Source organism: Schistocerca gregaria, chromosome 8, assembly GCF_023897955.1.
Source record: "Schistocerca gregaria isolate iqSchGreg1 chromosome 8, iqSchGreg1.2, whole genome shotgun sequence".
NCBI lineage: Eukaryota > Metazoa > Arthropoda > Insecta > Orthoptera > Acrididae > Schistocerca > Schistocerca gregaria.
In genome coordinates this window covers 244,147,043-244,167,036 of record NC_064927.1, presented here as the reverse complement: position 1 = coordinate 244,167,036, position 19,994 = coordinate 244,147,043, and the positions used below count along the sequence as shown (strand labels likewise).

Sequence of the window (19,994 nt, the reverse complement as noted above, 5' to 3'; positions counted from 1 at the left end):
CCTCCATGATTCATGTTACTTCACTTTGAAATTAATATCATAGCAGCTGATCGGTAGAAGACACACAAGCTCATAAGGATTCCTTTTCTTTTTTTTTATTTTCTGGCTTTCAGAATGTGCCTATACAGCCATCTCAACACAGTTTGTTTTGACAGTTCATGGTAGACATTATTTTAAGTTGTGCCCTGGTATGATGTAATACAGGATTAACAAATGACTGATTCGACATAAAACAAGAGTTACAGTCCGAGTCTACGAAAATAAGTAAACAAGATGAAAATAGGACAGTATACACAGTGGTAGCATACTATAAAAACCCTACTGTTAATAAAATAAGAAATGATAAATCATGGTACACATACACCCATGAGTTGTGAACATTGGAAGACAAATGAGTAAACTTCCCCCTCTTACATCCTCTAACCCCGCAGTGGCTGTGCTGCTTTACCCCTCTGCCCCCGAGGTAAGCAGTTTATGTTGCTCATGGCCAAATTCATTAATAACTGTTTAAACTAAGCACATCTTAAAATTTTACTTTTTGTTCCTTACTGAGCAGGAAATCTACACTCTTAAGAAGCTCTTAACATTAAATGATGTTTACGGATAGGGCTTTTAGTTGCTAGATGCATAACATTGTAAAATATGGCTGAGAACCACCGGCCACATGAATGCTTGAGTAAGGGCCACATGCGGCCCATGGGCTGCAGTTTGACGACCATTGTTCCATAGGTTTTGATGAGAGGCTTTATCATATCAAAATATGGCTGTATCTTTTGATTGTATTGACTTAGAAGCTTAAACTTTTTTACACCACAAAGAAACTGTAGACCTTAGTAGCCAACATAAGTTTGGGCTTGATACCTCCACCCATTCCTGAGCAAAGGGGATATTCCCAGTCAGTAGACAGATGAACAACTAAGTTATTCTATAAGGGTTTCATTTTTAACCAACTGAGGTACGGAATCCTAAAAACGGCAGCAATGCATCTTCCACAACTCCTGTCATGAAGGAGAGCCCTCAGGGATGTGGAACGAGTCAAGTTACACAATAAAAGTCAGAAGCAACCACTGTTGCCTAGTTCTATAAAGTATACTAGTAACAAATATAGCTAGTACTAATCTACTCAAACTGTAACATGTACACTATAATACTGTCTAATCAAGGCAAGGAGCAAACTATAAATGTAATTTGCAACAAAAAGTGAACAAACAATATCATTTTACACAAAAGATGGCAAGCTATTTTCAATACATTACCAAGAGCAAAGAAATATGAGTACAGATCTGTTAAATAAAACTCACAGATAATATGTTCAAAATATTTCCACAGAACTAAGTCGTGTATGAGTTGACATAAGTTCTGTAAAGGCGCCCAGCTTGTGTGAAACCAAGGAGCCTGTGAAAATTGTGGCTCCCAACACAATAGAACAGCATCATACACTGAGTAGAACTCTTCTAAAGACAGTGTGCCACTCCCTGAGGAGTTCAGGTACTTAAACATGAGAACTACATCTCGAACCGCTGAAACAATTAAAAGATTTTCTTAGATACATAAAATACAAACCATTCAACATCCTAATTATTGATCATATGGAAAGAAATGTGTATTCACATACAAGCCTTATACCTTTGAATCTGAGCAGAAATAAGTACCCTTCTCTATGCAAAGCGAATTTAGTTATTTAGAACAGATATAAGAATAGTTCAATACAGCAACAAGTTTCTTTTGTAAGCAAAATAATTTGAAAGAAAATGAAGAACTGGGAAACAAACAATGCAATTCAAGAGAAAATGTATAAAATTGTGAAAAATGTAACAATGCAACAAAAATTCAGTGCACTCTGGAGGAGAAAAAAAATTAAGTTTCTAATACAGTATTTTACATTGAAACTAAAAAATATTCACTGAAACAGAATGGGCATGACATCCTCAGCTTGAACTGAAGGACTGCAAAATATGGATAAGAAATTAACTATTAAATTCTCGTGTGGGGCCACTTTCACCTCACTGTTTCAGTTATGAAACAAATGCATTTATACAATAAGTACACATTCCAAGACTTACCTAGCGGGAAAGCGCCGGTAGATAGGCACAATGAATAAAACACACACACAGAATTTGAGCTTTCGCAACCGGCGGCTGCTTCATCCGGAAAGAGGGAATGAAAAGGAAAGATGAAAGGATGTGGGTTTTAAGGGAGAGGGTAAGGAGTCATTCCAATCCCGGGAGCGGAAAGACTTACCTTAGGGGGAAAAAAGGATAGGTATATGCTCGCGCACACGCGCGCGCGCACACACACACACACACACACACGCACGCACACACACACACGCACGCACGCACGCACGCACGCACACACACACACACACACACACACACACACACACACACACACATCCATCCATACATACACAGACACAAGCAGACATATTTAAAGGCAAAGAGTATGGGCAGAGATATAAGTCAAGGCGGAAGTGGGGAGGCAAAGATGATGTTGAATGACAGGTGAGGTATGAGTGGCGGCAACTTGAAATTAGCAGAGATTGAGGCCTGGTGGGTAACGAGAAGAGAGGATATATTGAAGGGCAAGTTCCCATCTCCGGAGTTCGGATAGGTTGGTGTTGGTGGGAAGTATCCAGGTAACTCTGACGGTGTAACACTGTGCCAAGATGTGCTGGCTGTGCACCAAGGCATGTTTAGCCACAGGGTGATCCTCATTACCAACAAACACTGTCTGCCTGTGTCCATTCATTTTAGGAAGTCGTATCCCTGCTGGAGAGCCACATTCAGAGTCTGATCCAGTCCCGGGAAGTATCCTGTCACAAGTGAGGCACTTTTGGGGTACTTCTGTGAGAGGTTCTGGGTTTGAGGGGATGAGGAAGTGGCTCTGGTTATCTGCTTCTGTACCAGGTCGGGAGGGTAGTTGTGGGAAGCGAAAGCTGTTTTCAGGTTGTTGGTGTAATGGTCCAGGGATTCAGGACTGGAGCAGATTCGTTTGCCCCGAAAGCCTAGGCTTCCTCTAGCGACCCATAAATAGGTTGGCATACGAGGGGGCCATCCTGGTACCCATGGCTGTTCTCTTTAATTGTTGGTATGTCTGGCCTTAAAAAGTGAAGAAATTGTGGGTCAGGATATCTCTGCCCATACTCTTTGCCTTTAAATATGGTCATTCCCACATAGAAAGCGTCACAGTGTAGGCAAGTCAGTTGGTAAATCACGTGGGTGCTTTCACACGTGGCTCTGCCTTTGATCGTGTACACCTTCCGGGTTACAGGACTGGAGTAGGTGGTGGTGGTGGGAGGGTGCATAGGACAGGTTTTACACCCGGAGCGGTTGCAAGGGTAGGAGCCAAAGGGTAGGGAAGGTGCTTTGGGGATTTCATAGGGATGAACCAAGAGGTTACGAAGGTTAGGTGGACGGCGAAAAGACACTCTTGGTGGAGTAGGGAGGATTTCATGAAGGATGGATCTCATTTCGGGGCAGGATTTTAGGAAGTCATATCCCTGCTGGAGAGCCACATTCAGAGTCTGATCCAGTCCTGGGAAGTATCCTGTCACAAGTGAGGCACTTTTGGGGTACTTCTGTGAGAGGTTCTGGGTTTGAGGGGATGAGGAAGTGGCTCTGGTTATCTGCTTCTGTACCAGGTCGGGAGGGTAGTTGTGGGATGCGAAAGCTGTTTTCAGGTTGTTGGTGTAATGGTCCAGGGATTCAGGACTGGAGCAGATTCGTTTGCCCCGAAAGCATAGGCTGTAGGGAAGGGACCGTTTGATATGGAATGGGTGGCAGCTGTCATAATGGAGGTACTGTTGCTTGTTGGTGGGTTTGATGTGGACGGATGTGTGAAGCTGGCCATTGGACAGATGGAGGTCAACGTCAAGGAAAGTGGCATGGGATTTGGAGTAGGACCAGGTGAATCTGATGGAACCAAAGGAGTTGAGGTTGGAGAGGAAATTCTGGAGTTGTTCTTCACTGTGAGTCCAGATCATGAAGATGTCATCAATAAATCTGTACCAAACTTTGGGTTGGCAGGCTTGGGTAACCAAGAAGGCTTCCTCTAAGCGACCCATAAATAGGTTGGCATACGAGGGGGGCATCCTGGTACCCATGGTTGTTCCCTTTAATTGTTGGTATGTCTGGCCTTCAAAAGTGAAGAAATTGTGGGTCTCTGCCCATACTCTTTGCCTTTAAATATGTCTGCTTGTGTCTGTGTATGTATGGATGGATATGTGTATGTGTGTGTGTGTGTGTGTGTGTGTGTGTGTGTGTGTGTGTGTGTGTGCGTGCGCGAGCATATACCTATCCTTTTTTCCCCCTAAGGTAAGTCTTTCCGCTCCCGGGATTGGAATGACTCCTTACCCTCTCCCTTAAAACCCACATCCTTTCATCTTTCCTTTTCCTTCCCTCTTTCCTGACGAAGCAGCCGCCGGTTGCGAAAGCTCAAATTCTGTGTGTGTGTGTTTGTGTGTTTTATTCATTGTGCCTATCTACCGGCGCTTTCCCGCTTGGTAAGTCTTGGAATCTTTGTTTTTAATATATTTTTCCCATGTGGAAGTTTCTTTCTATTTTATTTACATCATCATACATATTTTAGCCTCACCTCTCTGGATTTTTAAAATCACCATTTCATTCATTCAACAGTAAAACAAGAGTTTAACATCAATCAGATCATACAGATATGTACAACTGGGCATTCTGCTTACAGTAACCTTCTACTAAATTCTTATCCTTTCTCCACTTTATTTACAAGAAATATGCCAAAAGTCATCCAGTACTTTAATTTTTGGTGCATAATTTGATATAAAGCACAAGTAATACCAGGCATGCAGTGACAAAAATACACAAACAAAGAATAGAACGGTGAGTGTGTGGGGCTGAGAGGAAAACACAAAGTTGGTTAGTTGTGAACATCCCATTTCACAGCAAATTTGACAGGTGTGTGTGTGTGTGTGTGTGTGTGTGTGTGTGTGTGTGTGTTACAAAAGGCTGGGATATAAGGTTCTAATTCTTGTTGTTTACATGTCTCTATACTGCTCAAGCTGCTCAAGGCTATTTTTATTCATATGAATCTTTGCACTCCACATGATTTCTTATACCATTTACTTATTAACTAAATATTTAGTATGTTTGAGTTATAAACCAAGTTTAATAAACTAATTATATGATAATTACAAACAGTATTGATCTTACAAAAGCATAACGTTAGCCACTGCTGCCATGAAGGCCCAAAGGGGTAAGTTCAACCATGTAACAGTTAAGTTTTTCCGCACATGCACAGCCCCCCCCCCCCCACCCCCCCCCCCACCCCCCCCCCCACACACACACACACACAGAGACAGAGAGAGAGAGAGAGAGAGAGAGAGAGAGAGAGAGAGAGAGAGAGAGAGAGAGGAGTTGCTGACTACCCTTATCATACAGATCAAAGTGGACCACACTGAGGTAAATGTCACTACCCAATGGGCAGATTACCATCAACAGTGCCACTTATGTTCACACTTTGATTCCAATGTTAGCCACTAGAAAATATTTAAAAATATCTACAGTAAAATTAAGAACAGCGCAAAAATTGTCAAATAAAAGTAACAAGGTGTCAAGTCACCTCAACTGAACAGAAGATGCCAGCTTCACAACAAAGATATCAGACAACATTTTAAAACAAGACCCAAAACAATGATGTACTGGCTTAGAGGCGCCAAAGATGGGCTGTAATGACTACAAATTACAACTAAAAATAACCTCAAAAAGTCACCTCTGTAGGTAGATGGCAACCAACATGATTAACTATGACAAGCAATTACAATATATTAAAATTACTTTTGATTTACAGTTTACAATGGCAAGAGAGCAGTATGACAACTGCAATACAGCATGCTACAAGCTACATGCTCATATATTTGACTCGCGTTTAGATAGCCCAAACAAATGTGTACATATTGCATCTCTCCACTATGTCAATGGTGGAGATAACAGCAGAGGAGGCAACAGCAGTTGTGACTCTGATCCTTACGTCAGTATTGTAATAAAATACTTGAAAGTGAATAACAGCAATGGGATGGATTTTCTGGTATTAATAGGAAATGTCATAAGGCAAAAATTAACTCTACTCACAAATGGAGAAAAATGTTATTAGAGGCAGTATATATTATACCATCAACATATATTAAAAACAAAGATTCCAAGACTTACCAAGAGGGAAAGCGCTGGCAGACAGGCACAATGAACAAAACACACACACACACACACACACACACACACACACACACACACACACACAGAATTACTAGCTTTCGAGACCGATGGTTGCTTCTTCAGGAAAGAGGGAAGGAGAGGGAAAGACGAAAGGATGAGGGTTTTAAGGGAGAGGGTAAGGAGTCATTCCAATCCCGGGAGCGGAAAGACTTCCCTTAGGGGGAAAAAGGACAGGTGTACACTTGCACACACACACACACACACACACACACACACACATACATCCATCCGCACATACACAGACACAAGCAGACATCTGCTTGTGTGTGTGTGTATGTGCGGATGAATATGTGTGTGTGTGTGTGTGTGTGTGTGTGTGTGTGTGTGTGTGTGTGTGTGTGTGTGTGTGGGCGCGCGCGTGAGTGTACACCTGTCCTTTTTCCCCCTAAGGGAAGTCTTTCCCCTCCCGGGATTGGAATGACTCCTTACCCTCTCCCTTAAAACCCACATCCTTTCGGCTTTCCCTCTCCTTCCCTCTTTCCTGAAGAAGCAACCATCGGTTGCGAAAGCTAGTAATTCTGTGTGTGTGTGTGTGTGTGTGTGTGTGTGTGTGTGTGTGTGTGTTTTGTTCATTGTGCCTGTCTGCCGGCGCTTTCCCGCTTGGTAAGTCTTGGAATCTTTGTTTTTAATATATTTTTCCCATGTGGAAGTTTCTTTCTATTTTATTTATACCATCAACAGTTAGACATGACACTATAGATTGTGACTATGTTTACATATTGTAACATATGGTTATAAATGAATATTTTGTAGAGGAAACTTTTCCAGTGTAAATATCTATGCCACTGAATGAGGTTTTCACTCTGCAGTGGAGTGTGTGCTGATATGAAACTTCCTGGCAGATTAAAACTGTGTGGCAGACCAACACTCGAACACGGGACCTTTTCCTTTCGCGGGCAAGTGCTCTACCATTTGAGCTACCGAAGCACAACTTATGAGCAATCCTCACAGCTTCAATTCTGCCAGTATCTCGTCTCCTACCTTCCAAACTTCACAGAAAGGCAAATGTCCCGAGTTCGAGTCTCGGTCTGGCACACAGTTTTAATCTGCCAGGAAGTTTCATCTATGTCCTGTTGTACCTGCAGATGCCATATAAAAATATAATCAACACAATTGAGTACCCTAATTGGTATATGCTAATATTCATATACATTACAACCTTATTGACATTAGAACTGTGTGCTTTTCTCAGCCAATGGTCTACTACAAGCTACATGGTTATGTCTTCGTAAACCAACTGAACAATTTAATATGTCACTGCTCCTACCACTTTTCAAAATGCCTAAGGGTTTCTTCTTCATACTGAACAGACAAAGAACCCCCAAAATGCCAAGGGTCTTTTTTTTTTCGTACTGTGTAAACATAGAACCCCCCAAAAAAAAGGGTACAGTGTAGAATAACTCATCTACAGAATTGCAATGGAATTAAGTTTTATAGGTAAGCATTCCCTCTAATGAACATTGTTGTTGTGGTCTTCAGTCTAAAGACTGGTTTGATACAGCACTCCACTCCATGCTGATCGATCTGCCCAAGCCTCATCATCTCCGCATAATTACTGTGACCTACATCCGCATGAACATTTTTTTACAATAGTTGAGTCTTGATCTCCCTCTGAAAAATTTACGGTGCACTTCCCTCCATTACCAAATTGATTATACTTTGATGCCTCAGAATGTATCCTATCAAGTCGTGCTATAATGCAGTTTTTCTTCCCAATCTGATTCAGTGCCTACTACTAGTTATTCAATCCATCCATCTAATATATGGCATTCTTCTTTAGCACCACATTTCAGAACCTTATTTTCTTGTCTATAGTGCTTATCATCCATGAAACACTTCTAAACACTTAAATTTGTATTACAGTTGCAGCTGAGCAGGGACTGGAGCTCGTGGATGATGGCAAGGTGAAAATTTCCCAATCTAGTTGTGGAAGACACGGTGTTTCAGGCATAAAACACATTTTTAAATACAGATCCATTTTTAGATCAGAGCATTTTTACAATAAGTGTATTCCATGCCTGAAAGGCGATTCTCTAGTATAGTGAAATATCTGTCTACAGCAGCCATGACCCTTTTAATTGGAATCAAAACATTTTCCAAATACAAATTTCTTTAGATGTAAAAACTACGGAAGTCAGTCGATGGCACATCTGGCAAACAGAGTGGATATAACAAAACTTCACTTTCCAAATCTCTTAGTACTCTCATTAACAAAGCACTTTAGTGATCAAAAGCATTTTCCTGAAAACTATGTTTTCTCTGTTGCACAGTAATCCTAGATGCTTCTTGCATATTTCTATTCATCCAGTTCATCCACAAGACGTATATAGTACTTTCCAGTTATTATTTTATCCTAGACAAAGTAATCAATAAAAAGAATTCCTGTTGCATCTCACAAATAAATGCCATAAGCTTTCCAGCCAATTATACTAACTCAATCTTCTGAAGTGGACGACCATTTGTTTCTACTCATTGCTTTGATTGCTGTTACATTTTCGACATGAAGTGGTCGATTCATATTTCATCTACAGTAATAAAATGAATTATTTTGACAATGGCCCAAATGTTGCTGTGAACTTAGTTTTTGCAGTTGCACTTGGTACACATTCTCTACAGAACTACTTCACACTAATTAACCACATAAAATGTACCATATTCCTTTTTTGTGAAACACTTATGATGTCAGTTAGCTCATAGAGTTTTAACTGTGAATCACCCACCACCTTATTGAGCAGTTTATCCATGTTTTCATAAGAGTTTTGTGATGTGTTTTATATGTGTCATTTCATGAGAAGTATGCTCAACTTTTGAAGCCATCAATCCATTCTTGTAACTATTGAAAATGAAAAGTTACATCATAAACCTTCAACAACTTCTGATGAATTTCTATAGGCAATAAACCAGCCAAAACAAACAATTTTATGAATGTACACACAATACACCAGTTTATCCATCTGAACAAATTATAATCTAACTACTTTAAAATGGCCTTTCAAACAAAGGTACACTGCAGATCACATTCATGTTTGACTTAAACATTATTGTGTAATGTGTACTAACACAAGAAAAAGAACATCATTCAAAAACAATAATAATAATAATAATAATAATAATAATAATTCTGTATGGCTCAACAGCTTGGTGCAAGGCTTTCAATTATGGCTGTGTCTTTTGACTTGCCTTCATATTAGCTATTTTGGTGAACACTACTTTCAAAGCCATACAAGCAAGGCTTGCAGAACAACTTAAAACCTCCACTTGTTAGTGTCCATATTTTATTTTGCCAAATTATGATCAAACTATTCTCCATCTTACACCACCTCATCTTTCTCTCAAAGATGCCAGTTATGTTACCTGTATGGCAAAGCCTCTGTGGGGTTTGGAAAAGCAGGAAGTAAGTGCACACAGTGAGGAATAACATATAACAAAGATAACTATGAAAGCCCAGAGCAAAGGAACATGAAGAACTATATGTACGATTACAAATGTATTTTTGTTAGCATGCTGTTAAGTTGATGTACAAGTGCATTAGATTTCTTAACACGCTGCCTTTAGCAGCCCAAAGCAGTGCTTTAAATGTTTTCCCAAACTACAGCAGTACACAGAAATGTTACAACAAATGGTGGCAAAAGCATTAGGGATAACATATTCATGCATCTTGCACGTGCAGCAGAATTTCAGAAAGACCTAAAATGGAGTAATTTCTCACTCTTTTTGGGAGCGTAGTAGCGCATGAGTCCCTCAAATTGTCTGAATCTCATGCGATGAGGGTTCTGCTTAGCGACCAGCAGGCGGAATGCATGCTGGCAAGCCTTGCGCTTGTGTAACAGCAACTTGCGGAACTTCTCCCGTTCAACACGAGTAAATGTTTCGTAAACCACAGCAAGCATCTGTGTATGGCATTGAACATGTGTCTTTATTTAGAAGTTAGGAGCTTATTACATAACATTAACTCCAATTGCCATACTAATTTCAATGACTTATCACGAAAGATAAAAGACAAACAGACTACATAACAAAAAAGATCAAATCATTGGACATTATAATTCATCAATAAAGAGTGAAATATACAAATTCTTTAAACTTGTTAAATTTAGCTTTAACTTATTCTCATTTGCATGCCAAAAAAAATCCAACAAAAGAATAAAGAAATGTATCTCCTCTTCGTAATGGTGTATAGTGTATTTAAGCTCAGTGGAAACATTTATAGTAACCAGAATTGCACAGTAAATTGTCCACAATGAATGAAAAGAAAGGGCCTGCAAAATGTGTGCTAAACACTCATGCTTTAACAAAAACATATTAAATGTTTTTCTGTTTTCTACTGCACAATGATTTTATTAGCACTTTATTTACATACAAGTGTCATTCCAGCAGTTTGTTGTTTTCAAGTAATTGTTTTTGCGTGGTGCAACTTAGTTCTTAGAGTGTCTTTTGACATTGTTTCTCAGCTTCCATGCTGCTGAGGCTTGTCAGAACTTAATATATTGTGTGCACATGTTCATTTTCACTTATTCTCGTTTGACAGTACAGTCCATTGCACTGATACATGTACACTGGAGTGGAGTGGACTGAGCTGTCAAACAAACGTAAGTGCAAATAAAAAAGTGCACACAATACAGAAGGCTCTGACAAGCCTCAACAGCACAGAAACTGAGAAACAGCCTCAACAGGCACTCCATGACACTATATTATGGAAAATAAATACAATTAATTGAAAACTGCAAACTGACAAAATGAGACTCACCATGTGTAAATAACAAGCTAATAAATTATAACAAGCTTGTGTCTGTGTATGTATGTATGGATGTGTGTGTGTGTGTGTGTGTGTGTGTGTGTGTGTGTGTGTGGGCGCGCGTGCGAGTATATACCTATCCTTTTTTTCCCCCTAAGGTAAGTCTTTCCGCTCCCGGGATTGGAATGACTCCTTACCCTCTCCCTTAAAACCCGCGTCCTTTCATCTTTCCTTTTCCTTCCCTCTTTCCTGACAAAGCAGCCGCCGGTTGCGAAAGCTCGAAATTCTGTGTGTGTGTTTGTGTGTTTTATTCATTGTGCCCATCTACCGGCACTTTCCCACTTGGAAACTTTGTTTTTAATATATTTTTCCCACATGGAAGTTTCTTTCTATTTTATTTACACCATCATTAACAAGCTAATAAAATCATTGTGCTGCATAAAACAGGAAAATACTGAATATTTTATATTCATTGACCTAACGCATGCTGTGGGCCTATCTGAAAAGAAGCCTTAAAACAGAAACACACACACACACACACACACACACACACACACACACACACACACACAATCTTTTGAATTAAAGATAAGTGAGAATAAATGGTGTTCATTCCAAAACAGAATCGTGCAAGATAATTATGGATGTATGTATCACAACTAATGGCATACTAACCAAATTCATCAACACATAGAGCACTATGCATAGGTATGAGATGAAGAAAATGCAGAACATCATGGATCTGGAGTATGCTGGCATCATCACATCTGGAAAACTAATACAAAGATTTAACTGTACAAACTTTGATATATTAGTGAAATTATGACTACTTTTGTCTATGCAAAAGATTTCAAAATTTCCACTGTTCTTATGTTAGTATATAGTTGCTGCCTACACATATTTCTACAAGACAACAATCTTAAGGTACTTCGTTAGATCACATATTAGCTTCTAATGCACAAGCACTATCACTTTCCGACAGGTGGTGGTCTAGAATATGAGTATCAATTTCTGCACCAAATATAGATAGTTAACACAGAAAAAGGAGGATAAAATTGCAAAAAAGCTCAGTTGCATAACAAAAAGCCTTACTAGCTGGAACATACTACTGTCTACAGTAATCAGTTTCCAACTATGGAAAATCCAAAATGGAATGTAATTATATTATGAAAAGGAAAGTTGCTACTCACCATACAGTGGAGATGCAGAGTCACAAATACACACAAGTGCGCACGACTGCAGTCTCAGGCAACTGAAACTACTCTGCGAGCAGCAGCACCAGTGCATGGTGGAAGTGGCGACTGGGTGGGGGTAAGGAGAAGGCTAGGGTGGGGAGGGGGAGGAATAGTATGGTGGGGGTGGCATACAGTGGAGTGCTGCAGGTTACACAGAGGGCAGGGGAGAGGTGGGGAGGGGGGGCAGAGGGAAAGTAGCAGAAAATGAGATAAATAAAAAGACTAGGCGTTGTGGTGGAATGCCGGCTGTGTAGTGCTGGGATGGGAACAGGGATGGGGCTGTGGCTGGATGGGTGAGGACAGTGACTAACAAAGATTGAGGCCACGAGGATTACGAGAACATAGGATGTATTGCAGGGCAAGTTCTCATCTGCAAAATTCAGAAAAGCTTGTGTTGGTGGGAAGGATCCATGTGGCACAGACTGTGAAGCAACATTGAAATGAAGGATGTCGTGTTTGGCAGCAAGTTCAGCAACAGGCAGGGCCATTTGTTTCTTGGTTGTGGTTTGTCAGTGGCCATTCGTGCAGACAGACAGTGTGTTGGTTTTCATGTCCACATAGAATGCAGCACAGTGGTTTTAGCTTAACTTGTAGATCATGTGACTGGTTTCACAGATAGCCCTGCCTTTGATGGGATAGGTGATGTTCATCGCCAGACTGGAGTAGGTGGTGATAGCAGGGTGCATGGGACACGTATTGCATCTAAGTCTATTGTGTATGTTTGGTGCACAGGAGAATACCACTGTGGGAGGGGTGGGAAGGATAGTGGGCAGGGCATTTCTCATTTCAGGACACGTCGAGAAGTAGTCAAAACCTGACAGAGAATTTAATTCAGTTGCTCCAGTTCTGGGTGGTACTGTGTTATGAGGGAAATGCTCCTCTGTGGCCAGATGATGGGACTTTGGGAGGTGACGGGAGACTGGAAAGATAAGGCACGGGAGATTCGTTTTTGTACAAGATTGGGAGGATAATTACCATCTGTGAAGACTTCAGTCAGACACTTGATATATTTCAGAAGGGAGCACTTGTCACTGCAGTTGCGACGACCAAGGGTGGCTAGGATGTACGAAAGGGACTTCTTGGTATGGAATGGGTGGCAGCTGTCGAATTGGAGGTATTGGTCGAGCTTAGTAGGTCTGATATGGATGGAGGTACTGATGCAGTCATCTTTGAGGTGGAGGTCCACATCTAGGAAGGTGACTTCTTGGGTTGAGTTGGACCAGGTAATTCTGGAGGATTGTGAATAGGGTGTCCTCACCCTTGATCCAGATCAAAAAGATGTCATCAATGAATGTGTACCAGGTGAGGGTTTAGGATTTTGGGTTTTTAGGAAAGATTCCTCTAGATGGTCCATGATAGGTTCACACAGGATGGTGCCATGCAGGTGCCCGTAGCAATACCTCGGATTTGTTTGCAGGTAATGCCTTCGAAGGAGAAGTAATTGTGGGTGAGAATATAGTCGGTCATGGCGACTAGGATGAAGGTTGTTGGTTTGGAATCAGTCAGGCATTGGGAAAGGTAGTGTTCAATAGCAGTAAGGCCATGGGCATTACAGATGTTAGTGCACAGTGTGGTGTCATCAATAGTGATGGGCATGGCACCGTGTGGTAAAAGGATGGGCAGTGTGGAGAGTTGGTGGAGGAAATGGTTGGAATCTTTTATATAGGAGGGACATTCCGAGTAGTAGGTTTAAGGTGCTTGTCTATGAGAGCGAGGATTCTCTCCGTGGGAGGGAGGGCACAGTAACTGGCCATGGGGCATCTGGGATGGTTAGGTTTATGGACTTATGGAAACATGTAGAAATTTGGAGTGCAGGGAGTGGTAGGATTAAGTAGAGAGATGGACTCCAGGGATGCTCTGGGATGGACCTTAAGGATTTAAGTAGTGACTGGAGATCCTGTTGGATTTCTGGAATGGGGTCAATGTGGCAAGGTTTGTAGGTGGAAGTATCTGACAGCTGGCAGAGTCCTTCTGCCAGGTAATCCTTGTGGTTCAAAACAACAGTAGTGGAGCATTTGTTCGCAGGTCTGGATCAGTTTTTAGATGATGGAATTAGAATGATGCTGAGGCGAGGTTAAGAAATTCTGGAAAGTTAACAGGGGGTGATTTGGGGCAGTGCGGGTGGATCACAGTTGGATTGATGATTCAACTGATTTAGGCAGGGTTATATATTGGTCTTTGGATGAGTCAGATTGATAGGGTTGGAGGCGAAAAAGTGTTTCCACTGTAGGATCCAGGAGATGGAAGGAAGGTTTTTAACAGGTCTTGCACGACTGAATTTGGGAGTGGAGCAAAAGGTGAGGCCTTTGGAAAGGACTGATATTTCCAACTGATCACTCTCCCTGCATCAATCTCCTGTATTTTCACGTGCTATTTCCTGCACCTTTCCAGTGCCACATCATCTTATATCTCATCCCACGAACCCCTCCCCACCCCTCACTCTTTCTCTGGTCTATCCCAGTTCGCACCCAATAATTCCACCTCATCCAGTCACATCTGCTGTCCCCCTTCTTCACATTTATCCACCCTCAGACCTACTACCCACAGTAGTACATTTTTTTTTATATTTATTCTTTACTTTGATTCTTGGGCTACTTGCCAATTTTAGCGAGTTTTTGCCTTTTGCTATTGTCAACTCCAGATTTCTTCTTGTTTCCCCCTTTCGCTTCCTTTTCGTGAATTTACACACGTATTTGGGTGTATTTTTGCGAAATTTTTCGGTTGTAATTCAATGTTATTAATGAGATTTTTCATATTTTTCATATTTTTTTATGGATCCTTGCTCCTTCCATCTGCGTCAATACAGAAAAGTTTCCATATCCCTAGCCAGATCTCAGTCCCACCTACTGCTCCTGCATTGTTTCTTGGTTCATGGCATACCCCCAAACAGTCTTAGCAATTACCCATCTCTAGTTGCCACCCCTCCTTCCACAGTAACCTCCACCTGTTGAGATTCCGCCAATCCTTAGCCCTCACCAACATACTACTGCAAAACCATATCAACTAAGCCCAAACCTCCTTACTATACCTTCTCCGCAAAATTCTCCTTCTATGCAATCCCAAATTTCTGGAAACCATAACACACATTGAAATTCTTGCCCTGCAGGAACTTGAGTGACATGCAAAAGCTCTCCATCCAGCTCACTTCCCACTCCTGCCTTGGAGTACCACTGTCCACCACATCTACAACAACCTCCCAAACCTTCTCCATGTCTCCTCATAGCTGACAAACCCTGTCTCTACCTACTACACTTACCCCACCCTCCAAAACTCCCTCCCACCACCACACAAAATGCAGAACCTAAGTAGACCTGTAACACAGTGATTAAACTTTCCTCCAGAATCCTTAGCTCACAGAAATATCACTCCTTTCCAAAAGGCTCACCTTTTACCCCACTCCAAAATTCAATCATGCACGAGCTGTTAAAGATCTTCTCTCCTTCTCCCAGTCCTTACAATAGAATTTTTTTTTCCACTGCCAACCCTACCAACCTGACTCAACCAAAGACAAATACTGAACCCTGTCTAATTCAGTTCAATCCTCCATCCAACTGTGGACCACACGCACTGCCCACAAATCATCCCCTGTTAACTTTCCAGAATTTCTTAACCTCAAATCTCAACTATGTCACCTCACCATCATTCCCCAAACCCCTCAACATGCAAACTAACCTTACATCTGCAGAAAGAACCACAGTCCACCATCTAGAAACTGATCCTGACCTTATAATCCTACCTGTGGAGAAAGGCTCCACCACTGTTGTTTTGAACCAAAAGGTTTACCTGGCAGAAGGACTCCACTAGCTGTCAGATACTTCCACCTACAAACATAGCCACAGTGACCCCATTCCAGAAATCCAACAGGATCTCCAGTCGCTGCTCAAATCCTTAGGCCCATCCCAGAACCTCTCCCCCGAGTCCATCCCTGAGCTCACCCCCACCACTCCCCACATTCCTACCTTCTACATGCTTCCTAAAGCCCATAAACCTAGCCACCCCAGATGCCCCATAGTGGCCGCTTACTGTGCCCCAACTGAGAGAATCTCTGCTCTTGTAGACCAAAACCTTCAACATATTACCTGGAACCTACTCTCCTGTACTGTCCCTTTACCACACTGTGCCCTGCTCCTCATTATTGATGCCACCTCCCTTTACACTAACATTCCTAATGCCCCTGACTTTACCACTATTGAACACCACCTTTCCCAACACCCGACGGTTTTCAAACTAACAACCTCCTTCCTAGTCGCCATGTCCAACTTTATCTCACCCACAATTACTTCTCCTAAGAAAGAATTACCTACAAACAAATCTGGGATTGGCTATGGGTACCTGCACGACACCATCCTATGCCAACCTATTCAGGGGCCATCTAGAGGAATGCTTCCTAAAAACCCAATATCCTAAACCCCTCACCTGGTTCAGATTCACTGATGACATCTTTGTGATCTGGATCAAGGGTGAGGACACCCTACCCACATTCCTCCAGAACCTCAACAACTTTGCCCCCATTTGCTTCACCCGATCCTACTCAACCCAACAAGTCACCTTCCTCGATGTTGATCTCCACTTCAAAGATGGCTACATCAGTACCTTCGTCCATATCAAACCTACTAACCATGAGCAATTTCTCCAATTCGACAGCTGCCACTTGTTCCATAACAAGAAGTTCCTTCCAAGCAGCCTAGCCACCCATGGTTGTCGCATCTGCAGTGACGAGTGGTCCCTCTCGAAATATACCGAGGGTCTCAATGAAACTTTCACAGACTGTAATTATCCTCCCAACCTTGTACAAAACTGAATCTCCCATGCCTTATCTTTCTAGTCTCCCACCACCACCCAAAGTTCCACTGTCCGGCCACAGAGGAAAGTCCCCCTTGTAACTCAGTACCACCCAGGACTGAAGCAACTGAATTACATTCTCTGCCATCGTTTTGACTACTTCTCGTTGTGCCGTGAAATGAGAAATGTCCTGCCCACTGTCCTTCCTGCCCCCTTCCCCCCCAACAGTGGTATTCTGCCATCCACCGAACCTACACAATATACTCATCCATCCTTACACACCCTCTGCTCCCAACCCTTTACCTAACACCTAGATACAAGACCTGTCCCATACACCCTCCCACCACCACCTACTCCAGTCCGGTCATGAATATCACCTATCCCATCAAAGGCAGGGCTACCTTTGAAACAAGTCATGTGATCTACAAGCTAAGCTAAAACCACTGTGCTGCATTCTATGTGGATATGTCAACAAACAAGCTGTCTGCCCACATGATTGGCCAGCGACAAACCATTGCCAAGAAATAAATGGACCTGCTTGCTGCTGAACGCGCTGCCAGACATGACATCCTTCATTTCCACGATTGCTTCTTAGCCTGTGCCATGTGGATCCTACCTACCAACACCAACTTTCACGAATTGCGCAGGTGGGAAGTTTCCCTGCAATACATCCTATGTTCCCGTAACCCCTCCTGGCTTCAACCTTTGTTAGTCACTGTCCTCACTCATCCAGCCCCATCCCTGTTCTCATTCCAGCACTACACAGCACTCATTCCACCATTGTACTCAATCTTTTCTCCTTTTCCGCTACTTCCCCCCCCCCCCTCAACTCTCCCCTGCCCTCCGTCTAACCTGCAGGCCTTTACTGTCTGCCACCCTCTCCATACTATCCCTCCTCCACCCCACACTGCCCCTCTCCTTACCCCCACCCAGTTGCCACTCCCATCATGTACTGGTACTGCTACTTGCAGTGTTGTTTCAGTTGCATTTGTGTACACACACACACACACACACACACACAGCAGGGCGAGTCAAAAGTCCTTGGACCCCTTCATAGGTTGGAAGATTAAAGGGAAAATTAAAATGTGGTGATGGGAACATAGGTTTGACGTGGGACCGCAACTTTTGGGGTGAATGTCATTCATCGCCGCCATCTCGAAATCTGCCATTTTGGATTCAAGTCTTTTAAATGAGAAGGAGGGTGTATAACACATCAAATAACACTCGCTTGAGCTCTGGAATTGAGTGGTGTAATTTGTTTTTGTCTATCTTATAAACTGTACAAGTTGTTAATGTTCAAAGTTACCTTGATACTAACTCGTGTCTGTCTTTGTTCCAGGTGATCTAAAATGGGTCTGACACATGAACAGAAGATCAAAATCATCCTTATATCAGGGGAAGGCAGCTACTGAACAATAGCAGCTGACGACAAAAGAAGGTACACAGGCAGAGAAGTGGCATAGCACAGCACAGTGGCTCACGTGTTCACCAAATTCCAGGAGACAGGCTCTGTTCATGATAGGACATGTAGTGGGCGACCAAGGACTGCCACCAATGCACAAATTGCAACTACAGTTGTTGAGTCGTTTGTGAAAATTCCTAAATGAAGTACCCGTCGTGTGGCCCTAGCATGTGGAATAAGCCAAACCTCTGTTGTCCGGATATTGCACACCAATAAGTGGCATCCTTACAAGCTGCATATGCAACATCGACTTAACGAGGATGAACCTGATCGCCGGCTGGAGTTCTGCCTGTGGGCTACTGAACAACACGAACTGGATCCTTCGTTTGCCTAGGGCATACTGTTCAGCAACGAGGCGTATTTCACTTTGATGGGGAGGTTAATCAACGTAATTGTCAATACTGGAGTGACGTAAATCCGAACTGGGTTGCCCCAATTAGAGAACATAGTCCAGCGAAGGTGGTGGTGCGGTGTGGCATATGGAACACCAGCATCAGTGGGCCATTTTTCATTTACAACACCTTAACTGCACCACAGTATCTGTCGCTGCGGCAGAGCCTTGTGTTTCCTTCGACACTGAACGATGACGGCATTTTCCCATCTTATTTTCAGCATGACGGAGCCCCTCCACACTATGGCATTGGTGTCCGTGAATGGTTGGAAGAACAACTGCCAGTGAAGTGGATTGGTCACCATGGTCCCATGGAGTGGTTGCCTACATCCCCTGACTTAACGCCCCTTGATTTTTGTCAATGGGGACATCTTAAGCAGATAGTGTATGCTGAAAGCATCTGTGATTTGAGACACCTCGAGGAACGCATACAACACACCTGTGACCAAATTGCAGGAGACACTTTCCTCCGTGTGCAGTCAGAGTTGCTGCGGCGACTACAGTTGTGTATTGCACGAGATGTACAACATGTAGAACAAGTGTTGTAGCAGTCAGTATGAAGACAATTTCCCCAACTTTGAGCATTAATAACCTCTAAACTGTAGAAGATAGGTAAAAACAAATTACATCACTTAATTCCAGAGCTCAAGCGAGTGTCATTTGATGTGTCGTACAGCCCCCTTCCCATTTAAAAAAATGACTTGAATCCAAAATGGCGAATTGCAAGATGGTGGCCATGAATGACATTCACTCCAAAAGTTGCGGCGCCACATCAAACCTATGTTCCCATCATCACATTTCAGTTTTCCCTTTAATCTTCCAACTTATGAAGGTGTCCAAGACTTTTGACTCGCCCTGTATGTGTGTGTGTGTGTGTGTGTGTGTGTGTGTGTGTGTGTGTGTGTGTGTCTGTTGTTGTTGATGACGATTATGAAGGCCTTAATGGCCAAAAGCTTTCTGTTGTGCCTATCTGCGACTCAGCATCTCTGCTACATGGTGAGTAGCAACTTTCCTTTTCGTAATATTGTAATCAGTTTCCACTTGCACATTAATAGGCAATGCCCCATATACAGAGCAGGGAAAAAGTTCTCTATGCATTTGACAATGATTTAAACTATATGTATTAACAGGGACAGTAAAAACA

The 19,994-nt window shown here is 42.4% G+C and overlaps 1 protein-coding gene across 1 annotated transcript in view; it reads right to left on the bottom strand.

The window, feature by feature from the left end:
- Positions 1 to 19,994, bottom strand: part of LOC126284039 (two pore channel protein 1-like) — a 77,706-nt gene that overhangs the window by 40,289 nt on the left and 17,423 nt on the right. Inside the window, exons 6-8 of the mRNA XM_049982604.1 lie at positions 11,656 to 11,755; positions 9,955 to 10,135; positions 1,302 to 1,520 (exon numbers count right to left, since the gene is read on the bottom strand). Coding sequence (XP_049838561.1) covers positions 1,302 to 1,520; positions 9,955 to 10,135; positions 11,656 to 11,755 — 500 coding nt within the window. The remainder of the gene's footprint in view (positions 1 to 1,301; positions 1,521 to 9,954; positions 10,136 to 11,655; positions 11,756 to 19,994) is intronic.